The sequence below is a fragment of the Ambystoma mexicanum genome, chromosome 10 (assembly GCF_040938575.1).
Source record: "Ambystoma mexicanum isolate Mex_15411 chromosome 10, UKY_AmexF1_1, whole genome shotgun sequence".
NCBI classification, from domain to species: Eukaryota; Metazoa; Chordata; class Amphibia; order Caudata; family Ambystomatidae; genus Ambystoma; species Ambystoma mexicanum.
The window spans coordinates 137,361,886-137,377,825 of record NC_090932.1 but is presented as its reverse complement, the minus strand read 5'-3'; the positions used below and the strand labels follow the sequence as shown (position 1 = coordinate 137,377,825).

General features: G+C 44.2%; 1 protein-coding gene across 4 annotated transcripts in view; it reads right to left on the bottom strand.

Moving 5' to 3' along the window:
- Positions 1-15,940, bottom strand: part of ZMAT4 (zinc finger matrin-type 4) — a 2,593,958-nt gene that overhangs the window by 709,959 nt on the left and 1,868,059 nt on the right. For all 4 annotated transcript variants that reach the window (XM_069617629.1, XM_069617626.1, XM_069617628.1 and 1 more), the window contains one exon: positions 6,645-6,807. In XM_069617629.1, coding sequence (XP_069473730.1) covers positions 6,645-6,807 — 163 coding nt within the window. The remainder of the gene's footprint in view (positions 1-6,644; positions 6,808-15,940) is intronic.

Sequence of the window (15,940 nt, the reverse complement as noted above, 5' to 3'; positions counted from 1 at the left end):
GCATCTACCTGAAAATCTATTCAAAATGATCTCTCTCTGAATTCATCTGTGTGTGCATTTTTTGACAAACTGTACAACATTGCACTATGTTCAAATAAAGAAAGTGAAGGCTATTTCCTGCCAAAACCCTGCAAAATTCAAGAGAATCTCTCTGCCCTGAAGAACTCCCCACCACCTCGAATTTGTTCATTCTACCATATAACTTTCCCCAGTGAACCACGTGAGTTATCTTCACAGTATAATTAGACAACCAGCAAGTTCATGTATACCCATATCTGCCCCACCCTTGAAATGTAAATCACCATCAGAAGGAAGAAATATTGCTCTCACCATCTAGGGCCTATCACAACAGTCTTGCCTGTACAACATTCATTTTCAAATTCTCCACAATCAAGTTGCTACCAGAGCTGAACATCCCAATCCATGAAGAAAATCAAGTAAATGTATTCGTACCAACCTGGGAAAGAGGTGACCAGACTGATGACATCGATCACATCTCTGTGTCCAGGGAACTTCTAAAACGTACAACATCGTTTAAAGTCATCAGGACAGACAATAGTGACCAAAACCTCCTAACCACATCTTGGAGGGCTACATTGGATCCTGACCAATTAACTATGAAGTCCCAAGTGGAAGTTACTAATGGAAGTACCCGCTTAAGACTTCGGAGCCCGGATATTGCAGCGTTAACAAGAGCTTATACTGCGGCCTTAAAAAGCCCAAACAAGGATAAGCAGAACAAAATTGTGCACTGCATGATTTTAGTAAAAATTTTTGTGGCAAAAATTAAGGATACGGGAAAGCCATTCACCGAGGACCCCACTCATACGATAAACTCCAAGTTGAAAAATGAAGAGAATTTAGGTGAGTAAAAGACCTAGCAGCAAAAACCAACTAACAAGATCACAAATCCCAAGCTACATCGAAAGCTTGAGCCTACAAAAACTAGGTAGCTAGCCGTAGAAGTGCAATGCTCCAAAATGACTAATAGCAAATTTTGCGCATAGTATGCAGTAGAAAATCTAAAGAATTCGGGGCCCTTGTAAAACTGACAACATCGGCAAATAGTGATTGTCAACTAAACAACGTCAGCGAGTGGGCATGGAAGGAACACTTCTATGCGCTTTTTGACGGTTCATCTGAACCCCTGTTGAATTTACCACTAAATACAATCAAGCAATGGTCGGTCTCCCATGAAGTAGAAACAATCTTAGGAAAGATACGGAAGTTGAATTCATCAAGGGCCCCAGGCCCCGACGGCTTAACAAACACAATGCTGAAGGAACACCTGGAGGAATGGGCCCTCTTCGTGCATGAGGTGATAAAAAAACATGCCAAACACGCTTGATTCCTAACTCATGGAGGTTCACCATGGTAGTTCCCATATTTAAAAAAGGGTAGAAAGAAGATACGAAAAATTATCGACCAACAGCGTTGTTGGATGTCATCGGAAAAATAGTTGGCTCCCTTCTGCTGATACAATTTCAACAATTTCAGACTTGGACAAAGACTGCACGTTGGAACGATGCATTCCAAACAGGATTTGTGAAAAACATTGTCACTGTCACGGCTCGCTCCCTTCGCTCCCGTTCCCGTCACTTTGGGGCATGTTTTGGGGTTTTTTCCCTACTGGACATTTCCTCCGAACCTTATGCTACAGTGCTGTGACAAATTGGGAGCGCTAAAACCTTATTTTCCAAGTTACTTCCCTTCCGGATCCATTCCAGGTTTTTGGCAGCCAGCATGCTACGTTAATCTAATGACTATACTTCCCAGAATGCCTGGCTCACTGCCTCACCTCCTCCCTTGCAGGACAAGGTTGGGTGGAGGATAGGCAACACCTGTGGCTGCAGGTGCAGCAGGCGGCGCACCTGAGGGGTGTGCTCGTTAAGGAGCTTTAAAAGCCTCAGTTTACTTCAGTCCAGCGCTGGTCATTGTTGCAGTGTTCCTGTTGTGACTGGTCCCTTGTTCCTGGTTCCTAGTTTTTGTGCCTGGTTCCTAGTTCCTATTTCTTGTTCCTCTGCCCTGGATTTCGAATTTATGTGCTTAATTGATTTCTGCTTTCGGGATTTCCCTTTCTGTCTTCGTCTGTCTGCAGGCAGCCTTTCTCTGTGCTTTACCCTTTGATGGTGCTCAATTTGCCTGTGTTCTCTGTTTCTTTGAAGCTGTCCTTTGCTACTGAAAAACTTGATGCATTAGTCTTTCCCTTTATAGATTTAGCTTCCTGTCTTTTCTCATTGGATGGGTGGGAAAGGTTTCCTTTTGTGATATCATTTTCCCTGCTCCTGATCCTTACTTTCTATTGGCATCCATTCCATGTTTTCCGTTGCACTTCTACATTTATTTCCCATTGATTATTAGGTGTGGGGTGCTGTTGTAACTAGTCCCTGTGTGAATGCCTAATGTTTTCCTCTCTATTCTATAATCACTTTTCCTACTTGCCCCTTGACTAGGGTCGTATGTATTTAGTTTCCTCCACCCATTGCTGTTATAGCCTTCAGGGTCCCTGTTTCATCAACTGGGTTCGTGGGTTTACTGACATTCAAGTGGTCTTTCCGGTCCTCGTGAGTACTGTTTCTAAGTTCCTTATTCAGTATCATCCAGAGTGTCAGCTCACAGATCCTGTCCTTGCTTGCCCTCTATGTGGGCTTAGCGCTGTCAGTATCTGTAATAGCATAGTGGGTAAGGAGTTTGCCGACTTTCCTTTCAGTCATAAGGAGGTTCTAAGTGCTTACCCCACATCCCTTTTCATATATTGGTATTATTGTTTCACTCTATTTGCACTCCTGGGTTTTAGTATACACGAGTCTTGGGTATTGTATGCACGTTGTTAGATTAAAAGTTGTTCACTGTGTGATTCCGTGCACATTTCCCTTGCCATATTCATTGCCTTCTTCCTTTCTTAACAGTCACATCGGCTAACATCTTACTACTAAGTATTTTGAAGGGTAATACCCAAGATGGGAGACCTAGGATCTTTGTTGCGTTTGTCATCCTGGTCCAAGCTTTTGACCAAGTCAATTGTGAACTCTTGTGGAAGAAACTAGTTGAGAGGAATTGCCATGGGGAAATAGTGAAACCCTTAATGACTTTGCTTACCAACACCTCAATGAGAGTCCGCCTAAACCATGCTGGCCTACTGCCACCTGAGATCACTAAATCAAGAGGTGTTAAATAGGGCTGTCCTCTAGCACCAGCAATATTCATTTTCTATCTGTCAGATGTCCAAAACTTTGAGCCACAGCTGAGATCTTTTTCTCCTACTATTGGTGGTGAGAAAGTGCCACGTCTCTTATATGCCAACAACAAAATCCTGGTTGATCAAATGGCAATTGGCCTCCAACGCAAACTGGATAGCCTTCAGTGATACATCACGCATAACAATCAGGAGATAAATCAGGAAAAGACCAAAGTTATGTGCTTTGAAAATCGACTAATCGGAGTGAGAATCTCAAATGGACTGAAGGGCTGAAAGAGATTAAGCATGTGAGGCAATTTAAATAACTGGGAGTCACACTAAACAACAGCTCGGTTAAGACCCTGATGCAGCTTACTCTCTTAAAGAAAGCAAAAACTTTGGCTACTCAAGCAGAGCTAATGGACAGAAGATACGGATGTTTCTCCTTGATACCAATTGTCAACTTTTACAAGGCTAAAGTAGTCCCCTCATTGACCTATAGAGCAGAGGCCATGCTCGAAATTCTGGCAAAAGCATGGCTGAGGCTTGGGGGCCTATTTTTCGGAATTTCAAGCATATGCAGAGAATTACGACTTCCATTGCTATATGCTACGGTAGAATGGAATAGCATGGTGCTGTTTTGTAAAATTACCTCCTCGACAAGCCCAGTAATTTTCAAGATCATAAACCAGGAACTCTTGAGTTGGACTAGCAAATCGTTAACTCGATGGATGATCAAAATAAGCTCTTAGTTGGACGAACTAGGGTGTACTGAACTAGAACTTAGTTCTAACCCATCCAGAGTAAAAAAGAAACTCATGGAAAATGACTGGGTTTGCACTCTGGCCAAGGCATCCACTTGCAAATTAAGTATCAGCCTACCAACGAACACCAAGAAGCTAAATCAGCTCCCAGGTTACCTGCTAAAGTTCACTAGCAGAGTGTACCGAAACACCTTTTTTGAGAAGGCAACTCAATCTGCTCCCGACCAACGAGATAAACCAATAAAGGGCAAATTGGAGCAAAACAACTGCAGAATATGTGACATTTTAAGTGGAATTCTTAAGGCATCTGCTGATCTGTTGCTCTGGCTTAATTGCGGAACGGAAAAGACACTTGCCACCATTGCCAGTAAAATTCCGGACCTACGATGAGGAAGCCTGGTGGGCGAAGCTGATGAGCGGGGACAAAGCATTGTGGGTGATAGCTGCAGTCTCATTTATGCGCAGGATCCTACCTCAATGGTCAGATGAACTGGGGTCCTATACCATTGCAAAATAAGACTTAAGTATTTAACTTTTTTGGCAGCTCAACGTGAGAAGAGGTTCTGTATCTCTTTTCTTCTTTTCCTCTTTCTTCTGTATCTTCTTTTCTTTTCTTTGGCTAGGTGTATATGATCCTCTTCTGTTCCCGGCTATCCCGGCAAAGGAACTGGAATAAACCAGGATGTCAGAGCAGGAAGGGCTCTCAACTAACAAAGAGAGCCAAAAGGGAATAGGCAAGGATGAGAATTTTGTTATTGGTTTTAAAAATTGAAATCAATTAAAACAAATAAATAAAACAAAGTAGAAGAAAATCCCAATTACGCCAGAGATTGAAAACATGCAAGTAATGAGTGAAGCATGTCTCACTGAACGACAGCGATATCTTCCGTTAGCATCTGGAAACGTTTGCCAAACAAAGTGTATAACGGTGACCTGTCAGACAGATCTGTGATTATATCCCTTCCCAATACGATACCCACCAGTGTATCTAAAAACCCAACTGAACACTTAAAGAATTAGAAAAGAATAAGGAAGTGGCTGAATGGTTGGTCAGCATAGCTTGGGTTTCACCAATGGGACCAGGAAATGCCTTTCTTCCATTTGCACTCATTCACAATGTCTCACATTTAGATGCTCTGCTATATTGCACTTTTCATCCCTTCTCACTATTGCACCCCTTCTTTCTGCTATGGCTAAGGAGAGTTGAGAGAGTGGAGAGTGAGCAAGAGCAGACAAGAACAGATTAACAGACGAGATGAGTGAGTGCAGGTATATGTGGAAATGCCAGGTATAGTTTAGACATGAGACACAGAGAAATTGAGCAAGCTGTGTGTCAGTGTACAGTAGGCCCAGAAAGTTCTGTAGGCAGCTTGCTAACAGAAATACTTACATACTTGTCGCCACTGCAGCCCCCAGTGCCAAAGCAAATAGTCGGCAAACAATACTGTCCATATAAGAAACACAAACCACTGGCCGAAAACAATAATGAGCTTATGTGCTCAGACTCCTGTAGCTCTCCAAGCAACGAGTTGGTGGTAGATCTCTCACTTCGGCTGGGGCCTCCCTCTGGAACAGCCTCCCTGCCTGTCTGAAACTTGAGGAGAAACATCCCCGGTTCTGGAAGCACCTGAAGAATTTCCTCTTTGCTTCTGCCTTCTCCCTTCCTCTCTCCAGTCGAATTCCTGGCTGAAACTGAAACTGCACTGGTCACCTGGCTACCCTCTGAACTCGGGCCCAGGTCCCCTCCCCGCCAATTGCACACCTCCACTGCCTCCCTGGCAACTCTTGCACTTGGGTCTGTATCTACAACCCTACAGTCCCCCTACCGGCACTTTGGACACCTGCTGTCTGCACTTAACCTTGCACTTGCCACCAGCTGGCCACCCTTCTTTTAGTGTTTGATCCCATGTACTGCACCGTCCCCTTCCCTTTCCCCTCACACTTTTCCCCACCCCTCTCCCCTGCACTTGCATGATCTCAATGTCATCTGGCCTAGAAAGATCGCTGTCTCTGTCTTCCCTCTGTTCCCTCTCCCTTGCCTTGTCGCGCCTTGAAACACTTGTGTATAGGCACGTTATAAATGCCATATCATATCATACAGCTTGATGATGGGGGTCAACACAATTTGTGGAGTGGAAAGTGGTGGCATACCTGTCTGTGTACAACGTCTTAATAGGAGCAGAGTGGCGCAGGGACTTCCTCATTCGTGGCATTGTTATTTAGAGGAGGGCACTTCTGGGACCACTGCAGTGTGTTCACAGAGGTCTGAAGAGTTTTGGTTGGGCAGAATACTTGCAAAGATTCCCCTGGGCCGTAGCACCTCAAATCGAGTGCCCCTCCCGCCCCCCAAAGGACACCCAAATGAGGCCCAAATAATCTAGAGAAGTGTGGGAGAAATGTTTTGCTAAAGGTCTCTGGTGAAGGGGGGCTACAAGGTGTGCTTGTAAAGAAGCGGTATGTAAGAGTGACGGCCTCTTTAACTCTGCATCAGCAACATGCATGTTCTCAGCTATCAATTTTAATAATGGAGTGCATTTCACAAGTCCAATCACTGTTGCCATGACAACTGCTGTTGACAATCTGCTCATTGTTTCAGTAAAGAAGCTCATTTGTATTGTTCTGCAGGATCTGGTGTCATTAACAAAGTGTTCTTCTAGATAGCGTGTCTTTTTCTTCACGTTCCCCCTCATTAGATCACATACCTGTGGGCTTAATTGTTGGCTGTTCTCCTAGTAACAACTTTAGCCTTTTGGCGTGGATCTTGCCTTGATAGTGGGAGTCTGCAACCACGGCTGAGGTAAAAGACATGTTACAAAGTGTGCAACATTTGTTCTTATCCACGTCTGCAGAGTCGTCGTCGCTGCCCTGATTGTAGACAAAAAGACACAATTAATGGTTTTAAGCACGCATGTCACTCTAAGCACTGCTCAATTGATGTAGCGTAGCCTGCAAATAAGTGCATGTTAATGAAGAGGGCAGATAATATGAAACACACATGCCTGGTCGACTTATTCCAAATGCCCTATCATATCATATCCTATATTTTAGCCTAAGAAGAGGATATGGAACACAGTAGTAATGCTGGGTGCAGAGAAGTCGGTTGGCATGCTGCCTTCCACCAACTGGCACTCCCTTGACAGGCAGATTCCTTGTATGCCTCTAAACTTGCTCACTATAAGTCAGACGGCGCACGGCTGGAATTGGACCAGTAAAGCACCCAGACAAGGTCAATTACCCACATGTTTGGAATGTACATGGCAAACATAAGACAGGAAAGAATGAAACAATGGTGGACCACAAGTTAAAGAAGATATTAAGTTATGTGGAAGGCATTGGAGAACTGTCAACAGGTGTGGTACACAAATTAAACATTAAATACATTTAAATGCAAATCAGAAAATGCCCAGTTCATTCATGCATTCATTCATTCATTTTGTCATTTTTAAGGCACCTTTCACCATAACCATGGTCCCAACGCACTGTTGGTTGAATTTCCTCGGAGGGACCGGAGTCCACATTTTGGAGAATTGGGAGGTGCCATTATGCATGTGTGCATTTCAGCCATTAAAGTTTTATGAGGGTGGCCAAGACCCTTGTAGCAACACTAGTCTGAATGGCGTGTGGCTGGGTCCAGCATAGCTAGACTACGAACCAAAGGGGGGGTGGATTGCGTTTAAGAACATAATTATGTGAGAAATTACAGTTAGAATTGTTGTCATTAAAGGTAGCTTCATTCTTAAGGCAGAGGTGTTCTTCAATAATGTTTGTGTTATATGTGAGTGGTGTGAAATGAGCCTGTGTCTACTGCTAAGTTATGAAGGTGTGCTGTATGTGGGAAGAACATGGGTTAGCTGTGCAAACAACAATGGCTACATACTGGGTTTCATCTATGTAAAAAGAGCAGTGGTACATTTCAGAGAGGAGCTAAGTGCTAAATGAATTCATACTACTCACCCTCTGAGAAGGTCTTGGAGTGATAAAATGCCATTCCTAGTTCCTTCTAGTGAGAACAAGGCCCCTCTTTCATGTTTTCTTACGGCGGCATGGCCCACCCTCATCTGCTTTAGAGTAACACCATGCCGACTATGAAGGAGGGATCCCAAGTGCCTGGTTGTCCTACGCCTGGAAGATCAACGGTTGTTTAAAAGTGCATTTTAAGTGTGATGCATTACCCACACTCCAGGCCCATATAAGTGTAAACCCCTGCCCACTGTCAAAATTCTTAACATGTGCATGTTGCTGGACAGATGATGCAGGTAGCTGAGAGAGGGACATTTGGGAGGTAGTGCGCAGAAGGGAAGGGGTGACTGCTGGTATAAGCTACTCTGTGAGTGGTGGGGGATTGGGCATGGGGAAGGCGGGGATCAGGATGTGGGAGGGAATAGCCAGGGTTTGATGGCTTTCCTAAAGGCCAGGTGAGTCTCTATGAGATGGAGTGAGGGGGTGGGGGGTTCCAGAAGGGAGGCGCAACGATGGAGAAACAGGCACCTCCTAGTCTGGAGAACTTGAAAGGTGTAGGAGTATGGGCTCTGAATTTTAACAACGTTGTAGCATTCATATTTTAGTAAGGGTTTGAACTGAAACTGGGGCCCAGGGTGTGAAACTCATTACTGGACTCAAGAGCGTGAGTCTCAGGCAGTATTAAATAGATGCCAATGCAAAGAGCACATGCTTGAAATTGCATTTTGATTTAGGATGATATTTCAATGCACTGAGCTGCACTAAATATAACACAAACATAAATTTGATATACTAATTAACCCAACCACAGTTAACATCTAACAGATTCCCATAATAACATTTGGTGCAAATTAGTTCATGAAATAAGCTGAATTGAGACTGATAAAAATGCATGATGCTATGAAATTGGGAAGAAAAATTGACTTTAGATGTGCATGCCGGCTTTGCGTTGAGTGGTTAGCTGAAAAATTTGAATTTCCGGTCTGCTGAAACATAACTTTGTTTTGAAGCAGGACGCGCAAGAGAAATTGTTTTCATTGTTCTACAGCAATGCAGTTAGTATAATGAGGAGAACACACAGAGGCAGATCACGTGATTCTTAGTGGGATGATCTGGCCAAGGGGAGCTGACTTTCTAGATTGACAAGGGGGTTTGTTAAAAAAGGTTTTGAGACAGAGTAGGAGGCAGTTCTTCTTCAGGTGCTGGGAGACAAAGGAGCAGAGTGCTGGCTGGGCAGACATTGTTCAGTGCTGGTAAGCTGATTGATGCTGAAGCTGTCCGTATCTGGGTTAAACCTGTGTGAGTCAGGCAGAAAGACCGGGGAAGATTTCCTTGTCACATTGAGTCAGAAATACTACCTAGGTAAATATGAGGTTAAGTGAGGGGCTGATGATGTGAATGATAATATGTAGCTTAGGTTAAATAGTTCATTTCATTTTAGGTGCTGTATTAGGGATCCTATTTGTAATGTCCATGTTATACTGTGGCAATAAGACCTGAGGCAGCGGGCCAATACCGCCCCAGGTAATGCCCGGGGCCATAGTTATATTACCTGCAGCGGTATTGGCCTGCCCCCTCGGGTCTTATTGCCATTAGCACCCCGGCCCGTTGGATCGGGCGCTAATGGGATTTTTTTTCTGTTTCGTCGCGTTTCGAAACAGAAAAGAAAAAGAAATTTTTTTAAAAATGGCTGCCGGGAAAGGGAAAACGGAGTCCGTTTTCCCTTTCCATGGCGGCCATCGGGTCGGCTCCCGAAAAAAAAAAGAAGCAGAAGGTAAGTGGGGTTGGGAGGGTGGAAGGGAGGGAGGGGAAGAAAAAAAAAAACGTACCTGGGGGACGATGGAAGCCTCCAGCCATGTGGAGGCGTGGAGCGGGGATGGCCCGCTCCGAGTCTCCACACTGCTGGAGCCTGCTATCGTTGCCCAGGGGGGACGCAGGAGCAAAAAGGTAAGTGGGGTAGGGAGGAGGGAGGGAGGTAAGGAAAAAGAAAAAGCTTACCCGAGTCCCCAGCGGGGGCAAAGTCATCTTCTCAGTCGTGGGTAGGCTCGGAGCAGGGATGGCCTCGCTTCGAGCCTCCTCATTGGCTGAGGGGCTGCCACGCCCCCGCCGAGGACAAGGCGGCTGGAATTCCGGCCGAGAATCAAAGGATACTTGGCCGGGTAATGTCCCGGCGAGAGCCAATCAGAATGATTGTTGCATTCTGATTGTTTCTCGCCGGGTACTAATGTGTTTATATTTCTCAAAGTCTTTCTGTGTTTTTTTAAAGTGTATTTCTCTTGCCAAGTTCCACGAGGCCAAGGACAGTTTGCAGGGCTTTGCACAGATAAAGCGCTGAAAGCTATTACAAGAAGAAATAAACTTGCACTGTGAAGTACAATGTGGGCATAAGTTTCTTAACTGTGTAATTTGCATATTTCTATTTTACAATAAAAAAACAGATTCAAAAGAAATTTAGTATCATGATATGTATTCTGCATTCAGTCCCTTTTATTTGACATCCATAAGGAGTCAGAGGTGTGGTAAGAAATATCTCAAAGTAAAGTAGCCTCTGTGAGCTGTTTATCTAGAGAGATTGAATGAATGTGCAGTATTTCAATTGCATGTTTTATAATTGTTGAAACAGAGCCAAAAGGGTGTAGTGTGGTATTGTGCATAAGGTACCACAGGAGGGCATGGGCCATCTATCCAGAGTCTATCAAGTCCAGTTTTTTGTTTGTTATTAGTGAACCTGGTAAAAATAATTACTAGGCAGTATTCTGAAATCAGTTTCGCCACTATAAAAATACCCCAACAGGTTACCACAATATATTGACATGGATTATAAAATACCACCAAATAAATCCAACAAAGGGCAGACTACTAGGAGGTGTGCAGAGCCTGATCTTAGAATTGCAGTGGGTCAGTAGTGTGTGAGCTTGTTTTAGAGGAATGCATGGCCTTTCTTGTGGATGGCGTGGTGGGTAATGCTCATAGCTTTGAAAGAGGCCCGTCTGCTAACGAGCAGCTAGTGAAGTATCCTGGGTGCAGGGGAGAAGTGTTTTCTGGGGGAGAGTGCGAGGAGGAGCCCTGCTGCAGAGTTTGGATCTGTTGTACATTTCTGAGTTGAAATTCATGTGCATCCAGGTAGAGGGTGTTGGAGTAGTCTAGGGGCCTCATTACGACCCAGGCGGTAAGTTACCGCCTGGGCCGTGACTTTACCACCATGGCGTAAACTACGTTTACGCCATGGTGGTTGGCGGACTTACCGCCCCATTCCGAGGTTGGCGGGGCGGTAAGTCCCCAATCCCCATTTACCCTTCCCCATTCCCATTTTTGCCCCATAGGGCATAATGGGAGTGGGGAAGGCGTTAATTATGCCACCGTAAATTACGGTGGCGTAATTAACTCCATGGTCCCTTAGCGCCATGGATTTTAACACCTTCTAAAAGCAGGTGTTAAAACCTCCATGGCGCTAAGGGACCTTGTACTCAGGCGGTAAGGGTCGGCGCTGTTTACGCCGGCGTAAACCCCTTACCGCCTGAGTCGTAATGAGGCCCTAGGTGCGAGAGGATGATGGCCATGGTTGCAGAGACTCTCTGGACGTAGGAGAGACATGGAAAGATCCACTTGAGGATGTGGAGGTGGAAGGTGTATGATCTGGAGACTGTGTTTATGTGACGTGAGAGGGTCAAGTTTGAGCTAAAAGTGCATCCTAGGTTTTTGACTGAGGGGAATGCAGAGGGCGCAGTTCCTAATGAAGGTGGCTAAGGGATAGGTTGGGGAAGGAGAGCTGCTTTGCCACAGATTAGGATTCCGGTTTTTACGGGGTTGAGGAGCAGGTGGTTTGTCATCCTAGTGTCAATCTGTTCCCACATCACTTTCCTACCCAGAAACCCATACTCTACTAGTAGACCCATTGAAATCTGTCACATATGCTGTAACCTGTTCCATCTCAGGACTGAAGAAATATGACCACAGAAACCCAACGTCAGAGAACTACACTCTTGCCTCCCCAAGCCCGCAGCACTTTCAATGCAGGATGTATCTAAAATAAATCTATGACAAACACAATTCAAATCCCCCAGTCAGAAAAAACTCATCATCTGTGCAGGCCTCAGCAGCTCCAAAAGCCCCACCATCATTAGACTATAATCCAAGAGATTCTAAAAAACAAGAATCATAAAATAGGCTTGTACAAGAGGCCTCATTGCAAGTTTGCCAGTATCCAGCTGGTAATTCCAGCGGGATACTGGCAAATGCTAATACTGTTACCGGCACTTGTCTGCCAGTATTACTAGCAGATTACAGATTACAAGTGCTGGTTTAAACATTAAAACCCCATCCCATAGGACTTCATGGGGAGATTTTGCCGATATTACTGTGTTTGTAATACCAGCCGTTTCTTTTCCAGTAGGGGTCAGATTTAGCTGGAGGTAAATCCTCCATCCCTTCGAGCTAATTTGTAGTTGGCCAGTCTGGTAAACATGTCTGCAAAAGTTATTACTGGCACATTTACTGTGCACCAGCCAGCATATAATGAGGCCCGACTCTGGTATAACCTCCAGATACGTATAACATTGCCCACATATAACCTGACTACACAAAGGTACTGAAAAACATGCTATTTAAGATAAACATTGTGCCGTATTAACACCCTGACAGAACTTGTCCCATCCGGCCTTCTCTTTGACCTGCCCCTGCTCTCGTATCATTCTCAACTTTCATTACACAGAACTCTGTTACTTTCTAGCTCGGTTCCCACCATATAACTCTCCTACATAATTACATACAGCAATACATTCACGTCACTCAATTCTGGGTTTTGGTCACATGGAAGACCTATATTCCTCTTGTTCAGCAAGGTTAGTGGTCCTCTCCTTCTGATGAACATCGTGCCTGATAGTTATGTATTTGCAACAATTACTTATATTGCTCTATCACAGCCACACAGCTTCCATAAGCCTCCACTGTGCCTACTGTGGCGCAGTAGTGTCAGTAGTGTCCAGTGCATGTTTTCCTTCTCCGCTCAGGAAATTTCGAAACATCTGAGGAGTATTTTCTATCAGAAATAGAGAATCAGGCTGCATGAAAGAAAGAACATCAGGAAGTTGTTGAAAGACTCGTCTAACATTACCCAATAATTTGCTGCATTCCCTGCTATCAACATCTGAACTGGTTGAATCCATCTTCCCAGACTCGTTTGCTACTTTTGGGAATGCAAGAAATTAACCCTTTTCTGAAGGGAGGGATATTCTTGGAAAGCCAACAGACCCCAAGGTTAGTCCTTGTCTTGCTATTAGGCAGCATGGAACAGGGGCAGGTCTTAATAAAAGATGAATGAGGTGCACTCTTGTTCAAAAGCTCAACCATCACTCACAGGAAAACTGTAAATATAGCTTAAGTCCAAAAGGAGTGAAAAATAAGACTGCAAACGTGTTATTCAAGTACCATAACAATTGATGCAATATATGTACTAAAAACAGGATAGAGAAAATCCGCAAAGGAAAAATGCAGAACACATGTTTTAAATATTTTCAATGAAAAGGTTATCGGGTGACCAATGAACATGTGTTCAAGTAGGGAGCAAATTAATGAGAGGAAATATGTGTTGGCTTGCTTCCTCTGACTAGGGTGTAGGCAGAATAAGAGGCCTGCCAACAGTTAGAGACAGTTCGATACAGAAAGACAGGAAGAGGTCTGCCCTGTTTGGAAATGTTGCCTACACACTATCAATGCTATGGAGTAAAAGTCTTACCAGTGTGGAGGCTTACATGGTTGCACACAATGAGAGTTCCTTGAGGATGAATACCCTTCATAGACCCCTCTGGCGAAGCACATTTCAAAGAGGCACTTTTTCAGATGGGAGTGGGAGAAGGTGTCTGTTAATGGAAGAGTTGTGAGGCATAGAGGGGGGGTCCATTAAGAGGCTTTCTTCATTTAGTTATTGGAAATCAAATTTTTAGCTGCTTTTGTGTGCTCAGGGGACCGATCACAATCGACAAGAAGTATGAATTGAATGCTCCATTGCTTTGGATATCCATCTGAATACCTCCTGTGAAAACATTTCTTTAGGATGAAAAATTGATAAATAGTTAAAGTCCATTATCTGTGTCAAATAAGGTTGTACCTTATCCAAATAGACTTGGGATCTTTGGGTCGCTCCTTCCCTGTTTAATATTCTCAGTGTTACAAGTTAGAAAATGTACAACAATACACAAGGGGTCCTGAACAATTATGAAGACCAGGACAAACATATACCGAAACATATTGGATCTCATTATAAGTCAGCCGGTGCGGTAATAACGGGCCGGTATTAACGTATACCGGGACTTTACCACATTGGTGAACTACGGGTTTACCGGTTGAGTGGAGGTATTACCTCCAGCAGAGTTGAGGTAATTCTGACACCCTACTGGCAATAAAGCACTGGTATTACAGGCAACGGTAACACTGGTGCCTGTAAGACTGGCAAAACCCCCATGGAGTCCTACAGCACTCTTGATTTGGCGGTAATACTGCCGGACCGAGTGCCAGAAACGGTATACCAGCAAAGTTGTAATGAGGCCCACTGTCTTCATAAGTCAAGCCATATGGCTAAATTAAGTTAGTTGTGCAAAGCAAAAAAAACAAAAAATGTACCTGTCAGAGGGAGCACATCCCTTACCTCTTCGTCACGAACATACCTTCGCATAACCATGGTTATATTCGTGTTTTTGTATATTTTATTTAATGCACAATTTATTAAACACATTTAATTGCATAAATACCGATTGCTTCAAACATCACATTTGTCATGACAAAAAAATTATTAATGAAAAACAACTCATTAGGCTAAAAACATATTGTTTGCTGACATTGATACAAAATGCATCCATGTTTAAAATGCTACCAAATGGCAATAAAGTGCAATGTGTCTAATGCAATGTATGTCTACCGAGAGGGCACAGTCACTGAGATGGCGCACCCACCCAGTCAAAAAAAAAATGTGCATCCAAGGCCTACTAGTTATCAACAATGACAAAGTTCATATAATGCAGTAGTTCAAAAATGCATGCAGTAGCCACTGGGAAAGTTGTTGGAAATCACATCATTCCTCACAGCACCAATGGCAAGAACACTGGTTTCAACAAATAGACAAAGTGGACTTGTCTTTCTCAGGGTCACAACTAACACTGTACAGCATCAATGTTTTCGATTCAGAGTCAAATTTTTGCTGAATTACTTGCCACATTCTGTAGTACAACAACCATGTAACATAAATTCCAAACAGTACATGGCTCTTCATGCACAAATTCCTTCCTCCTCTTCTGCTGTAACCTTCCTTCCTCCTCTACTACTGGAGCAGTGCATTTCTCAGTTCATTGACCTGTGTGACGTGTTGCACCTGATCCGATCGCACATGTTCTGCTGCTAGGCTGCCTTGTGAGTTCACTGTACATTGTGCAGTATCACTGGCTCTCTTCTCCCCTTCCATCTCTCTTCCCTCTCCCTCCATGTTGCTCTCCATCTCCCCTATTTACTCTAACTGCTACTCTATTACCTATCCTACTTATCTTTCAAAGCCTGGAAGGAAACATTTCAAGAAAGATCTCCTGGTCTCCAACGCAGGCCTGCCCATTGCTAACACCTATGTCAACGCTTCTTCCAGGCAGACTGTCACTGACATGCTCTTTGCTGCTCCCTCTCCATATCAATGGACTCACCATATGGTCTTAGTCTTCTCCCCTTTCTCTTCTTCACCCATTAATGGTGGAACCAGATGGGAAGTACTCTTGGCACACTTCCCATCTGCTAGGTGCATCATTAATGTCTACCAGAATGGCACTGTCAAGGGCCCAGGGGTCTAGGCCCAACCTCCTCCTTCTTGATAGGTGTCTACTGCCTCTCATCAACTTCCTCCCTTCTCCTGCCTCTAATCCTTCTGCCAACCCTCTGGCCCCTTCACCACCACTGATGGGTGTACCACATTCCTGTACCTCTCCTCGGAAGACCTTCAAAGGTGGCAACCCGCTTCACTTAGCTACCCTCAACTCTCACTCTTCCGTAAAACACTCCTCTG